Raw genomic sequence first — 23,819 nt, forward strand, 5'->3', positions numbered from 1 at the left:
TTAGAAAGAGCGCTCCAAAAGTCAAGGGAAAATAGTATTTAGTAATTAACTCTATTGTTATAAAGGTATCAACTAGAGTTAAAATGAATGATCGGGCAACACTGACAACTTTTCGAAAAGGTAAAATAAAGAAGCCATCCCTGAAAGAGCGATAAGAATATATTCTTCGGCTCAAACATATCTAGAATGCTAAATAATTTGCTCAAAGCAAATCTCATTGAGATACTAGAGTTGAAACGTTCTAAAAAAATCAAACCAAATGGTCAATCTAAATTATTGCAAATATCATTGTTTGATTAGTCATCCTGTAGAAAAGTATTTTATGCTAAAATATAAGATCGCAAGGCTAAATGAGAATGGAGATATCATTTTCGATGCTGAAATAACAACTTTAAATATCACCACTTTGGTGAATTTAGGTTTTCACCAATCACTTCCAGCAATAGGTTTTGGCTCTCTTGAACCTATGAAACTTGACATCTTTTTTCCTACTTCACTGTTTCCTTAAGTCAAAGCTTCAAGTACAACTCTTCTACCTTAAGTTAGCGACTTGAAGCTTAATTCATCTTATAATTGTGATAACAAATAATAAACTTTAGTCATTTACAAAATAGGAAGGAAAAAACATGTATGCATGATAAAGCCAGCTATAATAAAAAATCTCAATCGTGAAGAAGAAAATTAATAAGTCGATGCGTCGAAAAATACGATAAAAATCCATACCAGTTAGAGATGAGGTTTTTTCATTTTGAAGCTTAAGAAAGCTCGTTACATTTAATAATTACATGCCAAAAAAGCTGAGAATGATGAAAAATATCTCCCTACTAAAATTAAGCATAAATTAAGCATAATTTTAATTTGTGGAAACTAAAATTAAGCATAATTATAATTACTAAAGAAACTAAAAAAAAATGGTGGTTTTACTGTACAACAGTGTTCAACTTATTAACTTTTTAAGTAAAAAAAATACTTTTAAAAAACTAAGCTAATTTTTTTTTTAACTAGAAAATATTTTTTATTAATCATTTTTTTTTAATAGTAGATAAATATGGAAAAATTTAAAGAGTAATTTCTAGAAAATCAAACTTAGAATCCAAGATATATGCATCAAAAGTAGTTCCACTTTTTATCTCGTAACACTAAAATAAAGATATAAAAAGATTTTAAAGAAAAACAATATTGGTTGAACATGGAATGTGCCTGAGCATTTGATTGTACACAACTCCAGCTCTTCACAACTAGCTGTGTAGAAGATGGCGAAAAATCTCTCCCTCTGTGTCCCCAGTACGTATAAGAGGGCTGCTATATACATGAATATGTAATTTAAGAAAATCTCTTATTAGACTAACTTCAAAAATGTGATCGAAGACGAAGAAGAATATACTATATATATATATAAAAGGGAGCAATGCTCCCATCTCTCCCTCCCTGGCTCCATCACTGACAATTTTAAAGATCAAATGTCCAATTTGCGAAGAGGAAGAAGGAAAATTGTCCTTGACTCTTACAGAGAATTTTCTTTTTTTAAAAAAAACCATTCCGAACAATTATTGTCATCTAAGGAAGTGGCTCGCCATCCCTTGATTACAAGAATCAAGAATATGTTATTCAGAGATAACCATGGTTTGACCAGCACCTGTATGATCCGGTTTGAAAGTTGATCTCGGTATAGGAAGCAACTTATCTAAAACTTATGCCTTCAAGCTGTACCGTGTAGGCAACCCGATCAAAGTAAGGCAATGGGTTGATATTTGGATTAAGGGGGTGTAGTTTAATGGCACCGACCACGTCAAATTGGACTCGCCGAGAAGTAAAAGACCCGAAAAATCGGTTCCTGAAATGCAATAAGAGAATTTCGGGAAACCCAATTGGGAAACAAAAGAGAGCGACCCACGATTCATGCCCATTAAACAGGTATTTTTAGAATCCTCATCAGAGTTAGAACTGAAAACCGAATCCATGCACCCAAAGTCCAAACCGGAAATATCGGAGCTCCCAATGTGGAAAACATCGGACGCGAGATTTCCATCGGAGGAAGAAGCGTCAGCATAAGAAAGGGTGGCGTGGCAGAGGTTGTTGGAGTCACATGAAGCAGGTATAGGGAAGTCCTGGGTCCGGTTGGTGCAGATGGGTGAAGAACAAGGGATGGTTTGGTAAGATGTGGATCCGGTCGGGTCGAATGTAGTTGGGTAGGATAGTGTTTTGTTGCAGTGAAGCCAGGAGAGTTCACTTCCGGTGTCAATAACCATGGAGACATTTTGTGGTGGAGTGCCAACTGTGAGAGAGACAGTCAGACTCACATTGCGGTGGAAAGGAAGCTTGTTTGGTCCGACTGGCAGCTGGTGAGGCTTAACTTTAGAGTGATATTTAAGCGAGATAATTAAGTGCTAGTAATATTCTTTAACGGTTCTTTCTTAAGAGAAAATTCCTGAACAGCCACTTGGGTCATGCTCATGACTGCGACTAATGCATAAATCGGTAAGATTTGGTCCGACGTGATGGATTAATTTAGGGGTGAGCAAAAAAACTGAAATACCGATTAAATCGAGAAAACTGGAAAAAAAATAACCGAAAAAACCGAATCGAAAATAAAAACCGATTAAACCGATTAGAATATTTAGAAAAACATCCGGTTCGGTTCGGTTCGGTTTCCGGTTTTGTAATGCTTAAACCGGACAACCCGAACTGAACCAAACCGGTTCGGTTTAGAAATAAAAAAACACTTTCTACCCATTAACCCTAGCAAGTTACAGTTCACGTAGCCGCCCCCTCCCTCTAAAACAAGTATAAATACCATATTTTCTTCTAACCCTAAATTTCAACATTCTCAGCCGCCCCTCCCCCTACTTTCTGTATCTCACTCTCAAATCTGTCTTTTTCTTCTTAGATAGCAAAAATCTCTCTTTCAAAAACCTATTATCCTATGCATCTTTGCCATTCTTACCTGTTCCCTCTTGTTGGGCTCTCCTGTCTGAGTGTGTGCTGGCTTTTGTCCTCTCCGCTTTGCTTTCCTTTCTTTTTTGGCATCTCTGGTCTCTCCCTAGCTTCAAATCAATTAGTGATGAAAGGGTTTTCTTGAATCAATACCAACACAACTACCACCAAACATCCCCGCACCCGTTTTGCTTACCATGAAAGGGTTTTCTTGGGATTTCAGAGAAATCAAGATCTAAAAACTCTGCACTCTCAACAGTTTCTGTATCAATGCTATCGATGCTTTTCTTGTCTCTCATCTCTCAAATCTGTATTCTTCTCCTCCATGCTTTTTGATGATTTTACATTTCAATAACTTTTGATTTTCTCTTTGTTTTTTTGCAGTCAAATCCTTTTGTTGTGTATTTTTTTGCTAGGTTTAACTTCTGGACAAGGAGAACAAAACAAAAATTGGAGTTGATTTTTTGGAAAATGGAAGCAAGTATAAAAATTTCGGTTTGAACTGGTTTGGAAGGGGAAAAAACTGAACCGAACCAAAATTAATCGGTTTGAACCGGTTTTCGGTTCGGTTCGGTTCCAAAACTAAAAATAAAATAAAATCGGTTTGGTTGTTTATTTTGATCCAAAACCGGACCGGACCGAAAATGCTCAGCCCTCCTAGATTAACTTAAGGTGGTGTGTCAAAAACATATAGACATTTCTCATTTTCCCCCCATCAATTCTTAATCTTAATCGTGATTGCTACATTAACTTGAAGTAATTAATTATTACAGTTATAATAATAATAATAATAATAATAATAATAATAATAATAATAATAATTAATCTCAAGGTTATTCAACTGTTGAATCAAAGAAAAATATAACAATTTTATAAGAAAAAAAGTGGAAGAACTTGTGGATTTATAAATTTATGATTTTTTTAACTAAAGAGTTAAATATCTTATAAAATCTAACACTCTTATATTAGACATTTAAATACAACCTTAAGAAATTAAATTAAATTATAGACATCAATAGAAGGTAATATATAGTACAAGGACTTCTCTCTATCGTTAAAAATTATAAGTACTATTATATATTTACAAACAATTATAAGTGTTTTACTTATGGTAAAAGACACTATTATCATAATCAAAAGATATTTAGAGTTTCTAATGAAATGGTTTTAATTTCACTCAAATGTAATTTTAGTTAAATAAAAAATGATTTTTTATTATTGTTTTTTTAAGTAAAAATTAACTATAAATATTATATAGTGTAAGATATTAAAAGACACTATAAATTAATATCTATTAATTTAAATAATTCATAATCCAGACTCTAAATTCCGTTCATGAAATATAGTTGATATGTTTAATTTTTAATAATTTGAGATGTTAGTTCTACCTGCCAACATGTTCTTTTTGTCTTTTCAATATATACAAGATATAAGCCTATTAATTACTTCCATGGAATCATTATTATTAATATAGTTACTATAAAAAGAGTCATCCCTGTCCTAGCAATGAAAGACAGATTACTTCTCTAGGAAGTTCTTTTCGTGCCCGATGCTTCTTCTGTTTTTTTTTTTTTTTTTGGTGCAAAAGAGACAACGGCTAAATGAATACGAGATGAATACGTAGATATTTTAGAGAGTATCTAAAAGTGTGGTAATAATTATTTTTTAAAATATTTTTTATTTAAAAATATATTAAAATAATATATTTTTTATTTTTTAAAAAAATATTTTTGAGATGTTCATCAAAACGATATGAAAACACACAAAATATTGAAGTAAAGAAAAAACATAAAAAAGTTAATTTTTTTCAAAATCGTTTTCAAAACGCAAAAACAAACATGTCTTAATTATCATAAAAAAAAAAAAAGAGAGTAAAGGGTACCATTGTCATTCAAAAGGACCTTTTCTTGTTAATAGAATTCCAATAAACAATCAATAATATATATCCGTGCATGGAATTCCTTATATATATATATATATAGTTTGAGCTGAAAATATATAAATTAAATAGTGAGATGTATTCATTGATTATTAGCAGTAGAGGCTATACGTGCACCATTGCTTAATTGGTGAAGGTAGCCTCAACCTCCTATCGTTGATGCTTGCTAATCAAGGGAAGAAAGAGGAAGGAGGAAGGTGCTTTACCATCTTGTTGGCTGTCGGTGGTAGATATATAGCTCTCCAAGTCTTCACAGTTTTTGATGTTACACTTGCTAGATGCGATTCTTCCACACATCTTAGAAAGAGGATCTTCGAGACCCCCAGCTAGCTTGTTGTCACCTGTAGGCTTCACATCACATATATTTCAACACAGCTGATTTCATGTTTAATTATATCTTTCTCTAATTACTTATTGTAAAAAAGGAAGAGGACATTAATTATAAGTGGAGTTGCAATTTATTAGCAATCAATCCTCTTTTAATTCCCCATCCTCGAAGACCTTAATCAATCATTTATTTAAGTTTTTATTTTATTTTCAAAAGCCAAAGAAAAACCTTTGAGAAAAAAATTAAGTTTTATATATTTTAAATAGAAATTATATCAAGTCATATATTTAATAAAATCAAATATTTGTACACATGTGCTTGTTTATTTTGAGGTGCTCAAAACTATGTCAATAATTTTCTAGCAACTCTACTTAGGATATCTCTACCTCTCATCTCTTCTCTTCAAGAAAGAGTTTCCAACAACCTATTAGTGGCAACTAAAAAGAACATGATAACTATTGTCACTTTCAAAAGCAAGGCTATTAATTCAAGTCACTGACATACCATTAAATATTCTTTAACCCCATCATAAAAAAATAAAATCCATCACCGAGATGTCGAATGCAAGAAGAGAACGAGATCTCATTACTCTAAGGTTGAAACTACAAGTAACTTCACCTTAAGAGTCGAGTGGGGCATGTAGACTTTTCTTCAGCACTCAAGGTAACTACATTGGCAATTCACCCGTAAAGACTTCTCTATGTCAATCACCAAATAAGGCTTCGGGTTGTGGCACCATATTAATGATGATGACCAAGACTGTATCTTTCAAGGATCAAATGGATAACTTGAAAAAACTCATTGAGGGGCTTTCGACTTTACTCAAGGCAAAAGACCATGAGATAAGAAAGTTGATATCCACAACACAGCAGATTACAGGAACAAGTCCCAACCTTTTCATTAACTCAATTAAAGGATTACACAAAGTCCTTCTTGTGTGCTATGCCCATTCACGTTCTGCATGCTACACATTTTACAGCCTATCTATTTACAAGATAATGGAAGTTACAAGTAGAAATTACCCCTAACTTCCTGCACAGCTGGAGCACCCATTATCCCATGTTTTGGCCACTTTCTTCCCCATATAAGAAACTTCCGCAACTGCCGATAACTGCTCCCAAAACTGTTGCAACTGCATTGGCATGTTCTCCCACAAGCCAACTGCCCACTGCCAGCACACATGCTGCTAGTGTAACTGCCTCGCATGCCTTGGACCGTCCGCTGTCCAAGTTAGGATTCGTTGCCGAACATCAACCATGCCCTGCCGAATCGTTGACGCACACTGCTGCCGAATCTGCCAACGCTCATGCACGATGCCACTGTCGATGCATGATGTCATTCATGCCAGTAGTGTTTACGTCAAGTCTAGGACTGCCTATTTTCCAGACTTATCACTAGCCCTTGCTGCCAATTTTGTTAACGCTGCCGATCTCACCAGTGCTGCCGAATTTCCCATTGTCCATTGTGTCATCCCAACACTGTTTCATCAAGCCTTAGACAATCCTCGCCCAAGTCTCAACTCTTGTCAACATACTGCTGCGCTAGCTGTTGTGTGCTGCCGCACACACACTCTACCATTTTCGCTACTGTCACGCGAGCTGCCACCCCATAGCTACTATCCAGCAATGCTTTTCGTCAGCCTACACCTTGATGGATTTTAACCCTATGACAAACCTCCCCCACCAAAAAGAAGTCGACGTCCTCGTCGAACCAAGTCTGAAGCACCTCTGCCCCAAGTCTGCACCAATTTTCACAGTTCAAGATTGTCCACACACAACCTCTCGGCTTTGCCCATATTTTCATCCAGAATGCCATCCACCGATTCTGCGATGCCAGGCTGACATTCCCTTCGTCAACTCCTGCCGAAACCCAAGTTGTGATCAAGTCTCCTTTCGGTTCCAGTTTGTATCCCATAGGTTAAACCAAACTTCAAGTCCCACCCAAAGCTTACAAGATCGATGTCCTCAATCTCATCTGGACACCAACAAAGCTGTAACACCCCAATGTCACAATCTGCCATGCTCCTCTAGAATTCGTATGCAACGTCCCTAAGTCACACACAAGTTGTACTCATTCGTTAGCAATCCCACATGCCAATTCGTCAACCTGCAAGCCTGTTTTTATGAAGTTTAGACGCTTCCTCCAGCATCCAAGGCTTCCATCCCTTTCCTCATGACCAACATCACCATACGAAACCACTTTAAAGCATCATATAAACTCCCATACGAACATACAATCCCTCAGTTGTTCAGTATGCAAAACCTGCAAGAATTAAATGAGACAACACATTCGGTGATCAACAAAGTTTTGCGTCGAAGTTCTTTCGTCAAGTTCCCAACTGAACATGCTCAAGCATACAACACGTATCAACCAGCATCAAAATCCGGTCTGACCTGCTTTCCATAGGCTACTGTCATACCCAAGACACTTCATCAGCCCCACAAAATTTTGTTGATGCAACAGTACCACACTGTTTCAGCCCCTATCACATGTTTCGTCCACTGAAAATCAAAACAATGTTTTTCCAACAACGGCCAAGCAATTTGTCTTCGTCAAGGAGAGCCAAACTTCATCTTCCAAAGCTGTCATTGAATTATTAAAACTTTAGATGTCATTGAGGATTTTACAATCAATGCTACAAGGAATATTTATAGTAGTACTGATGGTATCTTCACTATGTCCTTAAGTCAAGCTTTAAGTACAACTCTTATACCTTAAGTTAGCGACTTAAAGCTTGATTTATCTTATAATTGTGACAACAAATAATGGATTTTAGTCACTTATAAAATAGGAAGGAAAAAACATGTATGTATGATAAAGCCAACTATAATAAAAAATCTCAATCGTTATGAAGGAAATTAATGAGTCGATGCGTCGAAAAATACGATAAAAGTCTATACTAGTTAGAGATGAGGTTTTTTCATCTTGAAGCTTAAGAAAGCTCGTTACACTGAATGATTACATGCCAAGAGAGCTGAGAATGATGAAAAATATCTCCCTACTAAAATTAAGCATAGTTTTAATTTGTGGAAACTAAAATTAAGCATAGTTTTACTGTACAACAGTGTTCAAGTTATTAGCTTTTAAGTAAGAGAAAAATACTTTTAAAAAACTAAGCTAATTTTTGTTGTACTAGAAAACATTTTTTATTAATATTTTTTTTAATAGTAGATAAATATGGAAAACTTTAAAGAGTAATTTCTAGAAAATGAATCCAAGATATATGCATCAAAAGTACTTCCACTTTTTATCTCGTAACACTAAAATAAAGATATAAAAAGATTTTAAAGAAAAACAATATTGGTTGAACATGGAATGTGCCTGATCATTTGATTCTACACAACTCCAGCTTTTCACAACTAGCTGTGTAGAAGATGGCCAAAAAATCTCTCCCTCTCTATCCCCAGTACATATAAGAGGGCTGCTATTTATATGAATATGTAATTTAAGAAAATCTCTTATTAGACTAACTTCAAAAATTTGATCGAAGAAGAAGAAGAATTTACTATATATATAAAAAAGGGATCAATATGCTCCCATCTCTCCACCCCTGGCTCCATCACATCCAATTTACGAAGAGAAAGAAGGAAAATTGTCTCCCATTCTCATTCTCTCCTTCCTAGGACCTTGACTCCCACAGATAAATTAAAAAAAAAAAACGGTTCTTATCAATTATTGCCATCCATCCCTTAATTATAATATTTAAATTCTAAGTATAGTTTAATTGGTTAGATTTTAGTTTTGTTTTTTAAAAATTATCAGTTTGAATCCCACAAATTTCAGAATTATTAAAAATTTACATAATCATTAATTTTAAATCTTATAGAAAGATAAGTTACTCTGAATATTCCCTTTAATAATAATAATAAAAAAAAAAATTAAAAGAGCATGAACCACAAAATGGACACTGGACAGTAGCAATTCCTTGAACGTACCTCCATCACAGAAAACTACTACCTACTGCCCCCCGCCGAGATCCAACATATAGAATAGAATCATCACACACGTACTCCTAAATGATCTTAAAAAAAATTTAAAAAAAAAAAAAGAAGAAGAAATCTCTCATGTGGGAAATGAAATATGTGGACCCTACAGGGCCACACCAAATCTCTGGCCAGCCAAATCACACCGTACCTGAGCCAATCCAATCCTTGATTTCTCAAGATCAAATTCCATCCACACGTTTTGTTGGTGATGATGACCAATCACATATGCTTCCACACCCAACAAATCAGAGTTCCCAAATGACAAGCAATGCACCGAGTCATTTCCCCTCAATTCACCCGGGACCCGATATAATACCCTATCACCCGATACTGTCATTTCGGCTCCCCGAAACACTAAAGTTACCGTTGGCAACAGTGGTAAAACACGTTGACTTAGCGGGACCAGGTAACATAAATCCATAGCCCCTTGAAATACAAAATCTGGATCCTCTAAAACCCTTAAAACACTGCTGGTTTGGTTCAGAAACGCGCTTCTCAAAGCATTGTAAACAGGTCCGAGTAAGAACGTGAACTGGGTTCCCGAGTCAACCATGGTTTGACCAGCACCTGTATGATCCGGTTCGAAAGTTGATTTCGGTATAGGAAGCAACTTATCTAAAACTTTAATGCCTTCAAGCTGTACCGTGTAGGCAACCCGATCAAAGTAAGGCAATGGGGTTGATATTTGGATTAAGGGGGTGTAGTTTAATGGCACCGACCACGTCAAATTGGACTCGCCGAGAAGTAAAAGACCCGAAAAATCGGTTCCTGAAATGCAATAAGAGAATTTCGGGAAACCCAATTGGGAAACAAAAGAGAGCGACCCACGGTTCATGCCCATTAAACCGGTACTCTTAGAATCCTCATCAGAGTTAGAACTGAAAACCGAATCCATGCACCCAAAGACCAAACCGGAAATATCGGAGCTCCCAATGTGGATAACATCGGACGCGAGATTTCCATCGGAGGACGAAGCGTCAGCATAAGAAAGGGTGGCGTGGCAGAGATTATTGGAGTCACATGAAGCAGGTATAGGGAAGTCCTGGGTCCGATTGGTGCAGGTGGGTGAAGAACAAGGGATGGTTTGGTAAGATGTGGATCGGGTCGGGTCGAATGTAGTTGGGTAGGATAGTGTTTTGTTGCAATGCAGCCAGGAGAGTTCACTTCCGGTGTCAATAACCATGGAGACATTTTGTGGTGGAGTGCCAACCGTGAGAGAGACGATAAGACTCACATTGTGGTGGAAAGGAAGCTTGTTTGGTGATCTGGGTACTGACCCGGAAGGGATAACTTGGGTTTTGAGTGGCAGGATCAGCATTTTTGGTGAAGAAGACAAGCAGTGTTGAGATTCCATAATCAAGAGAAGTGTTAAGACAGTGTGAGAGAGAAGAAAAAGGGATTTGAGATATGGGTTTGTGTAAGAAGTGCAGGGAATGGAAGTGCTTTCCATGATGGAATGAAACATTACAAGTTAGGTTAAGTACTGAGAGTTAAAGATCTTTGTTAGAAACGAGAGACGAGACTGAGCAGAGAAGCGTTTATGTGGACAGAGATCTATTACTAGACACTGTTAGTGAAGAAAATCTGCAACCGTGCTTGGATTACCCAACTCTGACTTAAGAAACTTCTCTTTCTATTTTGGATTTTTTTATTTTTTGGGAGGGTGATGTCTGTAGAGACAAGCTGAGAGGGTGGAGCAGTGTTGCCAAACAGAGAAGATTCTTTGAATGTTATGGTTTCTTGCAAATCCAGTAAATTAGCTTAGCTTATATCAGTTTGTTTCAAGCAGAAGCAAATGCATATGCATTCAGAGTAATCTATTATTATTGATTGATTGAAGGCTGAAGACATCCCTTTTTGGGAGAAATGAAAGGGACCCGGTCCACCTGTGGATTTCTTTGTCGTTCTGAAAGAATTACAGCTTCAAGTCCACATGACTCCTACACAATTAGGTCTTTCATTCACTGATGAAGGTGAACTTAACCAGTAATTAGGCTGCATGGTGAAACCAAGCCCAGTTAATGGAAACGGCGACATTCCCTTCTTGCCCTAAGCTTTTTCTTTTTTCCTCTTCAAAAGACTTGGCTGCATGGTGAGTTGGTAAAAAGTTCTTTTCTACCAATCACAACTTCTCTCGCACTTTCACGTTATTCATGGCTGCCCGCCACTGGACCGCAGCATTCATTGATTATTTCTTCAAATCTTTTCTCCCTTCATCCCATTCATCTCACAGTTTTACCATTTTCCCCTTCATTCTTTACATTTTTTTTTAAAAAAAAAACATTAAATACCCATCATGTTCTGTGGTGAATTAAATACTATAGTAGCACTTTTTACTTTTTAGTCTTACAGGACCAGTTGATATTGACACTGTACCGGCCACCGAATACCATGAATAGAGAGTTTTGTTTTTTCTCCTCCTCACCATCCTGAATAATTATTGAGAAAAGATAAAACAATGGCACCCTCGTGCTCAAAGCATGGCTCCAATCACTTCTGTAGATAACAACAACAACAACGTACGTTGCTCCCAGATTCGCCAAAATAATGGAATCTCTGTTTGAGGGGAGGGCATGATTTAGATGTTAGGTGTTCAATTCATGGAAATAATAATTATTTTCCATGATTTTTATTTCTTTTTAAATCAGTATGAAATATAATTATTTGTAAATAATAACTATTAATTTCTATTTCTTAAGATAATAAAGGTTTGATAATTGATAATTAATCATTCTAAGATTATATATATAACAAAAGATGTCGTCCTTAAGAAAGTGATCATTCATGAATATGTAGGGAATTCCGACCGGTGATGTTCTGATATTTGCCTATAGGAGGTAAAGCACACTGACACAATATTTAACGTGGTTCGGCAAACCGCCTACATCCACGGGAGAAGCCATTTGATTATATAGGGAGAGAACAAGATTTACAACAATAGAGGAGGAGGAATCATCCTCTCTTTAGCAACTCTCAACCTCACTCTATTTCTCTCTTCTCAGTGCTGCAATGGCAGCTACTGCTGGCTGCCTTGGCAGCCCACTCTCTCCTACATTTCTCACATCTTTGGCTCTTCTTTCCCTCTCTCAACTCTCTCATTTTGCTCTCTAACATATGCCTCTATTTATAGGCATCCATGGCAGCTCCACTTGTTCTTTGGTCAATAATGGTGGCCACCGTCTCCAGCTCATTCAACAATGGTGGCTGCCAATAGTCAATGGTTGGTGCCAACCATTTGCTGCACATGCAATGGCAACAACCCAACAATCACCCCCTTTGTCATTCATGTGGGCAATTGTCTTCTTGCTTCTTCAGCACATGCTTGCATTCTGCAGCTCTTCCAAGCTTACCATTCCGAGAGCGTCTTTGGCCAAGTTTCCAGGTACTTGCCAAACCTTTCAATCGCCAGAGTCATCCAAGCACCCCTTTGCTCACTCCAAAGGATCACTTCAACCAGATGGTTTGTCATATCTCATCTGAAGAGTGTTTAACGCTTGTCTCTAGAACAACATCCCCCTTCAAGCATATCAACCATGCTTGGCCCGGAATGATTTATCAAGCCTTACACCAAGGCTTACAACACCCCCTCAAACGGATATTTCCAAGTGCGACAGTCATTGAGTATTTTAATGTGATCACGAGCTCACCACTCTTCCAAGAGTCTACTCATCCCGGAGTTGCGTCTGCCCTCTGTTCCTCCCTAGGAACCACGCCTTACTTCTCCGTGAGTCTCCCGCTCTTAGTCTCAAGAGTCCAGGTGGCTCTCCCTTTTAACCATGGGGACAGCCCATTAAAGGTTGATCCATCTCTATCTTCATACTCTGAGTATTACAATGTCATTACTGAGCTCACCACCTTGACAAGAGTCAACTTGTTCCTGGAACCTGCGCATGCCCTCTGCTCCTTCATAGCAGTCGCGTCTTAATGCTCCACAAGTCATCCACTTATTTTCCAAGGCAAATGTCTTCTAGCTCATTGATCTTTAGCATGGGGGCAATATCCATGAAAGTCAATCCTGCATTTGTCTCCATACTCATCATAGCCTCTTCATTGGCTATACACATGTCCACTTATACTAGCCATCACATTGGCTCTGGGGCGTTCTGAAATTGGACTCCTATCATGGCCCTCACACCTTCTCCTGAGGTGTCTTCGCCCTTTGTCATGGGGCGGTCCGAAATTGGACTCATATCATGGTCCTCACACCTTTCATCCGAGGTGTCTCCGCCTGTCGTCATGAGACGGTCTGAACTTGGACTCATATCATGGTCCTCACACCTTCTCCTGAGGTGTCTCCGCCTGTCGTCATGAGACGGTCTGAACTTGGACTCATATCATGGTCCTCACACCTTCCATCCGAGATGTCTCCGCCTGTCGTCATGAGACGGTCTGAACTTAGACTCATATCATGGTCCTCACACCTTCCATCCGAGGTGTCTCCGCCTGTCGTCATGAGACGGTTTGATCTTAGACTCATATAACGGTCCTCACACCTTCTATCTGAGGTGTCTTTGCCTGTCGTTTATGCGGCGGTTTGTACTTGGGCTAGTTTCATGGCCCACACACCTTCTGCCTGAGGTGTCTCCGCTCATCGTCATGTGGCGGTTTGTACTTGGGCTCGTTTTATGGCCCACACCTTCTATTTGAGGTGTCTCCGCTCATCATGAAGCGGTCACATCCTCCTTCATCGGGGATGTCTCCAGTGACTCCAAGATTCTCTACCACCATGTGGACTTGGGAGAGATCACTGCCACTGATCACATAGAAAGAGAGAGTTGCGTTATACTCCTCGCAATTCTCCACCTCGATTTCTATGTTTGGAGCTTCTACGCCTTTCTGCTTGATAGCTCCACCCATACCAACTCTCTTTGGTGTCTTCGCCTTTCATCGGCGGTCGCACCCCCTTAATTAGGTGCTTCTGCAACAGCTCATCTTTCCATCCTTGCATGCATTGGAAAGGTCTTCGCATGTTGTCTTCATTAAGAGCACAAGAGACTTCCTGTTGTACAAACTTTAACAGTCTCTGCTCTGAGCTTCATCTGGGAACACTTCTTCTCCTTGCACCTGTTGTCTCATTACAGTACCTCGTTGGATCCTTCGGGTACTCCTGCACAATCTCCGTGTGCTCTCGTGCAATTTCGGTTCTCCAGATTTCTCCCTATTCTTTGCTTTTATGTTTGACAGCAGCTCATCCTGTCACAACATTTATCCAAGTCAAAATAGGGTGCCAATCTTTATCCCCTTGCTGTATTTCTCTTCCATTATCAGGGTCTTCATTAATTCTCCCTTCGAGAAATTACAGTCACCGAATCTAACTTCTTTGGAGAAATCACCACTCCATCAGATCCTTGAACATACGGAACCCAACTGTTCCTTTGTGCCGTCATCTTGCTAGTCTTCAACAGTTTCATTACAAACTGTTATATATACAAAAATAGTACTGTATGGATGATCCTTCAACTAAGCAAGTTCCCAGGAAAGATTTGGAGGGGTCACACTGGTCCCGCTTAAAACCCAATCTCCTAGACAGAACTTCTTAGAACGTATCTATCCACCGTACTGCCTTTTCGTATATACAACCATTTGCTAGCTTTGTTGCGGCTTTCCTTTACAAGTGATCTAGGGTATCCCGATTTTATACCTGATTTCTCAACATCTGGCGAGACTTCCAGTTCTTAGATTCGTCAAGATTGGTCTTCATCAATTTCCACTCTCCACCTCAAATTGTCCACTTGATTGGGTGTCTAGAGTGTCCCAATTTTACCTTCCCTCAAGGCAATTAAAATTCTCTCCACTTAGCAGTTCAGCACATGTAATTGGGTAAACATGTGCACCTTCTTCTTCTTCATCTCCATCGACCACCATGATGACCTTCAGATGCCTCCTGATTGGGCAATCTCTTTTGTTAATTCACCACCACCACTTTCAGTCTCAAATCTCAACGATCGGACCGTACCATTGCATCCGGAACGATCAAATTAGCTGGAAACAAGTCTGAAATCGTCCAAATCGCATTTCAGACGGCTAAGATTTGATCAAAACAATTCTGGCCTGATGAACGGCCCAGATTCAATCTCAGATCCGGTTGCACATAGACTCTGCTGCACAGAATCTTATCCCTCGGCTCGCGGCTCGGCTCGGCTTCACAACGGCTCGGCTCAACTCGGCTCGACTTGGCTCGGCTCGCGGCTGATGATGTGGCAGGTGGGTCCCACTTTGCTGACGTGTCTGCTGACTGGTCGATGATGTGGCTGCTGACATGGCATGCCTACTGTGCATGATGACATCACACTTACATCAGGCTGATGTCATCCCTGGCATGCCTACTGTGCATGCTGACATCACAATTATGTCATGCTGACGTCATTAATATCCGGGTCAGCCATGTGGGTCGGGTCAACTGGTATTCGGGTCGGGTCAGCCCATCCGGGCGAAGAAGACGCGTGGGGCGCGTCTGCGCGCGTAGGCAGACGCCTTGCCGGAGAGTGATGGAGAGTGCGGCCATGTCCGACGTCCGATTTTGACGCCGTTTTCATCAGTGGCTTCGTCTCTTCCTCCTCTACACGGTGGTATGGTCAAAACACAATTTTGACAACTTTCATTTTTGAGCAAAAATCAAACACCACTTCAAACCATATGCTCTGATACCAATTGTAGGGAATTCCGACCGGTGATGTTCTGATATTTGCCTATAGGAGGTAAAGCACACTGACACAATATTTAACGTGGTTCGGCAAACCGCCTACATCCACGGGAGAAGCCATTTGATTATATAGGGAGAGAACAAGATTTACAACAATAGAGGAGGAGGAATCATCCTCTCTTTAGCAACTCTCAACCTCACTCTATTTCTCTCTTCTCAGTGCTGCAATGGCAGCTACTGCTGGCTGCCTTGGCAGCCCACTCTCTCCTACATTTCTCACATCTTTGGCTCTTCTTTCCCTCTCTCAACTCTCTCATTTTGCTCTCTAACATATGCCTCTATTTATAGGCATCCATGGCAGCTCCACTTGTTCTTTGGTCAATAATGGTGGCCACCGTCTCCAGCTCATTCAACAATGGTGGCTGCCAATAGTCAATGGTTGGTGCCAACCATTTGCTGCACATGCAATGGCAACAACCCAACAGAATATTCTTCAACATTCTTTGACATATATTAAGAAAATTGATGTTCTGAATTACGTTGATTTAAAATGATAATAATAAAAAATTAACTATCAAGTAAAAAATAATGATATTTTTTAATTAATAGATATGGATTTATTGATTAAAATTAGTTGTCAATTAACATAGATTGCTCGAGCACATTTTCACAATTGATTCTTACTTTCTTTTAATTAGATTTTTAGGTGATGCATGTTTATTCTTTTCATTTATCAGAATTAAACATATTCATGATATATATATATTTTTTAAAAAGTATGATATTAAATGCTACGTACAAAATATATATTCATGATATAATTAATATTGATTTATTTTAATTTCATTAAATTAATTTTTATACATTAATTAGAACATTAAACAAAATTAATAAACTTGTCTGCAGGTACGTGGGTTTACTATACTAGCAACTGCATTCACTACCTTGTACAGGAACAAGAACCGCTTTCACAGAACGAAACAGGTAGCCTCGTTAAGCACATAAGAGTCAGGTGGGAGCACATGCAAATGCTGAATTGTCTAACAGCAAAGTAAACATATAATCGTGCATTTTTGGGTCCATAACTAGGAGGTGATGTTTCCCATTTTGCTGTCGGGGTCTTTTGGTAATGGCCGTACATTTTTTCTCTAAAAAGATTTTTAAATCTAAAAATAAATATGTAGACTGTGAGGATGTTGTTATTAAAGTAAACTCGTCAGATGAATTTTAAAAATTCCTAACTTAATTTTTTATCTAGCTTAAAATTTAAATTAAATGTGCACAAGTTGAATTGAGGTGACCTTATCAACTTAAAAGATTAAAAAATAACTCGAATAACTAGTAAAAAACTTGATTTGACTAAAAAAATGTTAAGATGATATTTTTTTTTTAAATTGAAACAATAACATATTAAATTGACGTAGACTTCGTAGCTTAATCCATCAAACTCGTGATTTGGATCATGAATTTCACTAGGTTTAACAACTTTATTTTTTAAAATTATTTTTTACTTAATGATATAATAACAAAAATATATACTCATAAAATCAAGCACCAACTAAATGTTTGAATGTTTGTTTGAGACTGTGATAATTTTATTAAAAACAAACAAAAATTAATTATGAAAATCAAATTGAAATTAAATAAATATTAAATAATAAAAAAAAAGCATAGAATAGTATAGCAACGAAGAGGGAAAGGAAAGAAGAGAGCCTGAAAGGTATGACCGCAGGGTAAGGTCTCGAAGCCAGACCGTGCATGGGAAGAACAATGAGAGTTGCCGTGATGGAAAAGATTTGATGAGAATCCAGATGTATTGCAGCAAAATTCATGTGCGTGTTTGGGAACGATGATGACAAGCTATCACTCATCATGCATGATCACGTACTCCACACACGAAGCATACGGATTGAAGCTATTGTCCATTTAATTCTCGGAAAAAAGATACTGAAACTAATAGTAATAGAGAAGTGAGATGAACATCATACAGCAGGAATTCGTTGCCCTTACTGATATTGATATTACTAAGCGCCCAGTAACTCCAAAGGCAATTTGTCCAATATCAGGGTAAGTTTTTAATCCAGGAGAGCTTTCTAAGCAATTTTTTAATAATATCATTATGAGGCTAAAGTTTTATGTTTCTCAGTGTGGTAGCGGTTGCTTTTCAAATAACTTTTCGTGCTGAAATGCATGTCAATTATATTTTTTTATTTTTTAAAAATTATTTTTGACATCAGCACATCAAAACGATCCAAAACATACAAACCATATTAAATTTTAGTAAAAAAAAAATTAAATTTTTTTAGGAACGCGGTCCAAACAGTTTCTCAACAACCATCCTTCTTTGAATGGCATAAGGCCAAAGTACTAAATAACGATTTCAAACTATTTAGGCTAGAAACTTATACATATTTATATTATCTTATATTATTAATTAAAAAAGAAAATAAGAGTGATGAGTTTGAACTCGTGACCATTTGATTATTCAAACTTTAGTACTATATTAAAAAATTATCTTATCCAAAATCTTAAGCTAGGCTATTTTTCTTGTCGACGACACCTTTTCATACCCTTTTTCGTCCATTGGCGCTACGAGACTCCAAAATATGATTTATATTATTCTCTAACATACTCTATCAAGTAAAAGCTTTTTGGGTTTGAAAATTGTACAAGTCTATATTACATTATGCTTATTTTTTATAAAATAAAATAAGGATGGTGAGATTTGAAAATTCATAATCACCTGGTTTATAAAGTTATGATATCATATCAAATAACAATTTCAACTGAAAAATTTAAGTTGTTAAGTGAGATCTCAAGATATGATTTATATTATTTTTTAAAACAACTAACATTTATTTCTACACAATAAAAATATAAAATAAAGCAAGTTTTAGAGAACAAAAGAATCTAGAAAATAACCATCAGCTAGCATGAGTCCCAGATTGATTTTTTTCTTTTAAAGGAAAAGAAAGAAGCCAAGCTCTGTCATCTCTTGATCGGAACATTATGGTGTCAGTTTCATAATGCCACAACTCTTCTATGGCCTAGTTTTAGACGATTACGAACAAAAATTAAATTGTTAATCCAGTAGTTTATAGAACATTAAAACCTTCAACTGCAAATCAAATCAACCTCCATCATAAAAAAAAAACATGAATTTTTATTTTATTTTAATATTTTCATGTTATATGGCATGTAGTCCTTGAGGACTTTTCTGGATTGATTGGGAGATATGACCATTTTATAGAAGGCTAATGATTTTGTTTATCAAATTAATAATGGAGAAAAAAAAAAGCTTAGAGATGATAAGTTTTTCTACTATTGAGGACTGATTGGGATAAAGAACTTCTTTGATGTGATGATGCCAATTCATTGATAGATAATTTTGAATGTGAGAATGTAGATGACTTCACAGGTGGTATTGAGCTTGGATCTTCATTGCCGAAACTTTGATCGGAGATGATTGGGATACTTAGTGAAGAATTGACTTCCAAACCTTGACATCTCATCTAAACTGAAGTTAACTGGTTATGCCCGCCGTATTGGCCCCTCTCAAGAACCTAACGAAAGGAAGAGTCAAGTCAGGAAGCATGTCTATTGCCTTTCTACACATATTTAAGTGTCAATCTACCTTCTTCTATGATATCTAAGTGTCTTCACACATGTCTCTGTATATATCATCATGTATCTAATCGGTTGATTATATATGGCATTGATTTTATTCATGTAAATATTTTTAATATTAATAAAGATTTATTTATCTTTAATATTTATCAAATATTTAATTAATGAATCTAGAGTATACTATATATAAAGTTCTTAGAAGAAAAATATTTTGTAAAGAAAATTATAAGGTTGTTATAATTATGAGATTCTCATTGCATCAAAACATTGTTCTTAACTGTTCTTGGTCAATACTCTATTAAGAATGAATATTAATTAGTTGTTAAACTACTACATATTATATTCTTTCGTGAAGTAGTTGTTCTCATAAGTTAAGGCATGAGAGATACCTAAAACTAATATGTAGGTGCTTGTCACATGATATGTACACTGAACTAACCCGCATGAGAATCTTATATGGAGATATCATATGTGTCCATTTTTTTAAAACCCGGCCCGGCCCGGCGGGTCGACCCGGGACCCGGTCGACCCGGCGGGTCGACCCGGGACCCGGTCGACCCGGAGCTGGAACCGGGCCGGGTTTAAGAAAAAATAGCCAAGGATTTGGCCCGGCTAAACCCGGTTGACCTGGCGGGTCGACCAGGGACCCGGCTGACCCGGGTAAACCCAGACAAGACCCGGCTGATTTTTTTATATATATAAAAATAAAACGTTAGCGTTTTAGCTTTTAACTGTCGATTTATCAAACCATTTGCAACATAAAAAGAATCAAAGAAAACCTAATCTTTCAATCTTCAAAGCCTGCCTATTTGCCTTTGCTTCCTCATCTTCTCAGCATGCAATGAGGAGAGAGATGCTAACAAGATGCTGCTAGAGTTAAAGGGTGCAGAACCGACAGATCCTAGGTTATGGGTAATACACAAATGACAAAACCATTTGTTGTTACATGTTTCTTTTTAGTTTTCTGTTCTTCATCTTGATTCTTCTGGGTAAAACAATATGATGGTTATTAAATCACCAATGGATCTTTGTTGTGGCTTTTTGGCTTTTTGGCTTTTTTGGTTTCTGGCTTTTTTGGTAATTAATTTCTTGTTATTTAATTACATGGGTAATTCATGTTTCATGAATTAGTTCTTTACCTGCATCTCCCCAGTTTTGGGCAAATAAGTCTCTGATTCGCCATACCTGTTTCAAGAAGCCATCAAATTGCTCACTTTAATTGCTGGTTTTTGTTTATGTTGCACAAAGGTACGAAAGTAGGAACTCTTCAATGGAATAATCTAAACACAAAATAAAGGGATCTGAACCATTTTATTACAAGGAACTCATCATAATTTAAATTTCCGTCTTCAGCAATAAAAGCCTGCATTTTGCAGAATATATAAGATGTAGTTTAATAATTTGTTATTGTTCAACATGAACATATTGATGAAAGCATAAAATGACTAAACACTAAGACCAGGAATGCTTGAAGCTGCTGGTAAGGCGTTGCATTGGAATTCTTTTTTTATTTCTAGGTTGACCCGGGTTAACCCATCTAACCCGTGACCCGATTATTATACCGGGTCGATCACCGGGTCGGGTTTAAAAACTATGTATGTGTCTATAAAAATGCTCACGTGATAGTTGTGTAAGTAATTCTTAGACTTGAAATTATTAAGTTATCTTATATAAAGAGTGTTTTGTTTTGATCTTGTTACACGTTGTCCTAATAAAGGGTAACAAATGAAAAAATATTGTGTATAACACGAATTGTATAAAAGTATTTGAGTAATTAAGAGAGGGTTTATCACCCTAGATGAATTAGAAAAAATATTTTATTTGTTTTAAAATAGTATGGATTGTAAATCCTTGCGCAAAGTAGAATAAGATTTGAAACAGTTTTAAATCTTATTCAAATAATTAATGACTATAGTGTTGAGAACAAACATGATTTGATATAGTAGACGCATTACATGTTATAATGTCTAAATGAGGACATTGTTGACGAATGAATAATAATTACACCGAAAAACTGGTCATTGAAAGTATAAGTCAAACCACTTATAACTTTTCTAATATTTGAAGGATCATAACAAGTTGCTAGATAATAAATTAATTTGTTTAATTTATTCAGTTCTATTTTATTTAGGATTATGATCTATATTTGAGCCAACTTATTGGAGAACTTAATGCGTTGTATATATAAGAACTATTAGTCAGAAATTAAAATGAAATGATTAATTAAATCTAAGTTGATTATAAATAAGTTTTAGAAATGAATGTTATGCCTCTTATTTTCTATGAGAGGGTGTGATGTGAAGGTGAGTACAATATATAAACACCAAAATATAAAAGAAATGAGCTAACCTTCTAAGGTATAATAATCTCTCTCTTCTAAAAACGTTTAGGAGATTTCTCACTAATGGTTCATGTGAATTACTGTTATAAACTGGTTAATTGGACAACTAGTGGTTTGCAATAACCAAGTCTTTAAAGTAAATATTCAAAGCCAAAAACAATATATGAAATTCAAGTAATTTTCATATAAAACTTTAAAACAATTAGATTTTATCTAACAGATCATTAAATCTCCTAAAAAATTTTATATTTATTGTTTTCGTTGCATTCATGTATTTCGAGAAACCCAACATTTACTTCCCCATTGGAAAAAATTATTCTCGCTCAAAGTGATATACTGGCTCACCATATATGTTACATGTTCATTGGAAAAAATCAGCTCTACAAGGTTCTTGTAGAACAATATGAACAACAACAACAAACCAGCAAAGCCATTTGAAAACAGGGACAATTAATTGACAGCATCGTTACATGGTTAACTCATTTTATTCTCCCATAATGCTGCCTAATTCTTTTGCTGCTTCAATACAATTGACCAATTGATCCAAGAAAACAGAAGCGACTGCTCTCATTCTTTTGACAGATAAAGCACTCTTACGATCTGTGAGAAGGGAAAATGGACCCCTGTGAAAGGCCAGCAACATCTCATCACCTGTCCTGGCTTACTTCAGGTTCAGGCTTCCAGAGAGGGGTTACATTGTCTCCTTTATGCTATATAGTATTATTCACCCATAAGAACACAGTAACCAAGATGTTATTCATTAAGGGAAAGAAAACCAGACAAAATGGCACCAATAGTTGCAGTGTTTCTCGGCTATATATAAACATCACCCTTCGCATGGGATTAAAAATGAAAGTAGGGAAACTATAGAACGATAAGTTTACAAGAAGAGGTTTATTTATCAATTTGGTTGAGCTTGCCAAGGCCATTGCAACGAGGGCAGACAATCTGGGCCTGGTCCTTCCGTGCTGCATTAGCTCTCAAGGTTGCTCCTGACTTCCGAATGAAACCTGCTCCATCGCACTCAGGACACCTACGATAGGCATAAGGTAGTTAAAAATCAGTAAGTGGTGCGAAGACTAACAAAGCCAACAAACCCTATAGACAAATCCAAGGTTTTCTAGTTTAATGCAATTTAGGGGAAAAACATGTTTAGGCTTAACTTCTGTTAACTTTTGAATTTAGCCTTGCAATGACTACTATTACTATTTAATAACATCTAAAATGAACCCAGAGCCTGAATTACAAAAAAGAATTGCACGCAAGTTCAATATTTAGAGAGGAGGGGGGCGGGGATGTAATTACAGGTCCTTGCGAGAGAAGAGTATGGGAAAAGCAGTTCCGAGTAGAGCTACAGCAGCCGCACCGGCAATTAGGTAAGTGGTGCCATCAGCTGATACATCTCCCACCGCTGCAACCACAGTCAATGACCTTTTATTCTTGTTCTTCTTCTGGCTGATATTCCATGACAGAAACTTGGAACCAGCAGGCATCGCAGCTGAAAAGCCTGGGCCTGAAACTGGCCATCTTTGTGGTGAAAATCTTGAAAGAGAAGTCTGAATAGGAGTTAAAGTTGCCATCGTTAAACTTCAGCAGTTAATTTTCCACCGCAGAAGGAAATATTGCTAGCTTTCCTGGCTGGAGATATATGGAAAGGGACCAGTGTTTCTATCGCTGAATGTAAAAATTTGAACGCAAGTGGATTTTGTGTGTGTTTATATCGACCAGTTTGAATGGATTTGGTTATGACTACTTGGATAAGGCTACGTCGGACAGAAGTCTAGATTCTTGAGGTTAAATGGATAAGGTTGGCCCAACGACTTAACTTGAGAGGCTACCTGTGTAAGCCGAGTTTATGCCGTCTGATTTTGGAATTTTTTTAAAAAACAAAATAGCATGGTTAAATATAAATTTTGGCAGAATAATATAGTTTATAAAAGTTGTTGTGAAATAGTATAATTTCAGCTTGTTATGTTTTAAAATAGTGATATTTAGTAAATGTTTTTATTCTTAAACGTGAT

At 37.0% G+C, this 23,819-nt stretch overlaps 2 protein-coding genes and 1 pseudogene across 2 annotated transcripts; all 3 read right to left on the minus strand.

The window, feature by feature from the left end:
• Nucleotides 1-1,433: 1,433 nt before the first annotated feature.
• Nucleotides 1,434-7,115, minus strand: LOC18099981 (aspartic proteinase PCS1-like; annotated as a pseudogene).
• A 1,921-nt stretch (nucleotides 7,116-9,036) lies between these two features.
• On the minus strand, nucleotides 9,037-10,988 carry LOC18108745 (aspartic proteinase PCS1). The gene has a single exon (XM_006386948.3). It carries the CDS (start codon nucleotides 10,650-10,652, stop codon nucleotides 9,291-9,293), a length of 1,362 nt encoding a protein of 453 aa, XP_006387010.3. The 5' UTR covers nucleotides 10,653-10,988; the 3' UTR covers nucleotides 9,037-9,290.
• An 11,543-nt stretch (nucleotides 10,989-22,531) lies between these two features.
• LOC7454940 (uncharacterized) lies at nucleotides 22,532-23,499 on the minus strand. The gene is made up of 2 exons (XM_002309035.4): nucleotides 23,104-23,499; nucleotides 22,532-22,831 (listed from the first exon to the last, which is right to left on the minus strand). The coding sequence occupies exons 1-2, from the start codon at nucleotides 23,376-23,378 to the stop codon at nucleotides 22,693-22,695; spliced, it is 414 nt and encodes a 137-aa protein (XP_002309071.1). The 5' UTR covers nucleotides 23,379-23,499; the 3' UTR covers nucleotides 22,532-22,692.
• Between the last annotated feature and the right edge of the window lie 320 nt (nucleotides 23,500-23,819).

This window comes from Populus trichocarpa, chromosome 6 (assembly GCF_000002775.5).
Source record: "Populus trichocarpa isolate Nisqually-1 chromosome 6, P.trichocarpa_v4.1, whole genome shotgun sequence".
Lineage (NCBI taxonomy): Eukaryota > Viridiplantae > Streptophyta > Magnoliopsida > Malpighiales > Salicaceae > Populus > Populus trichocarpa.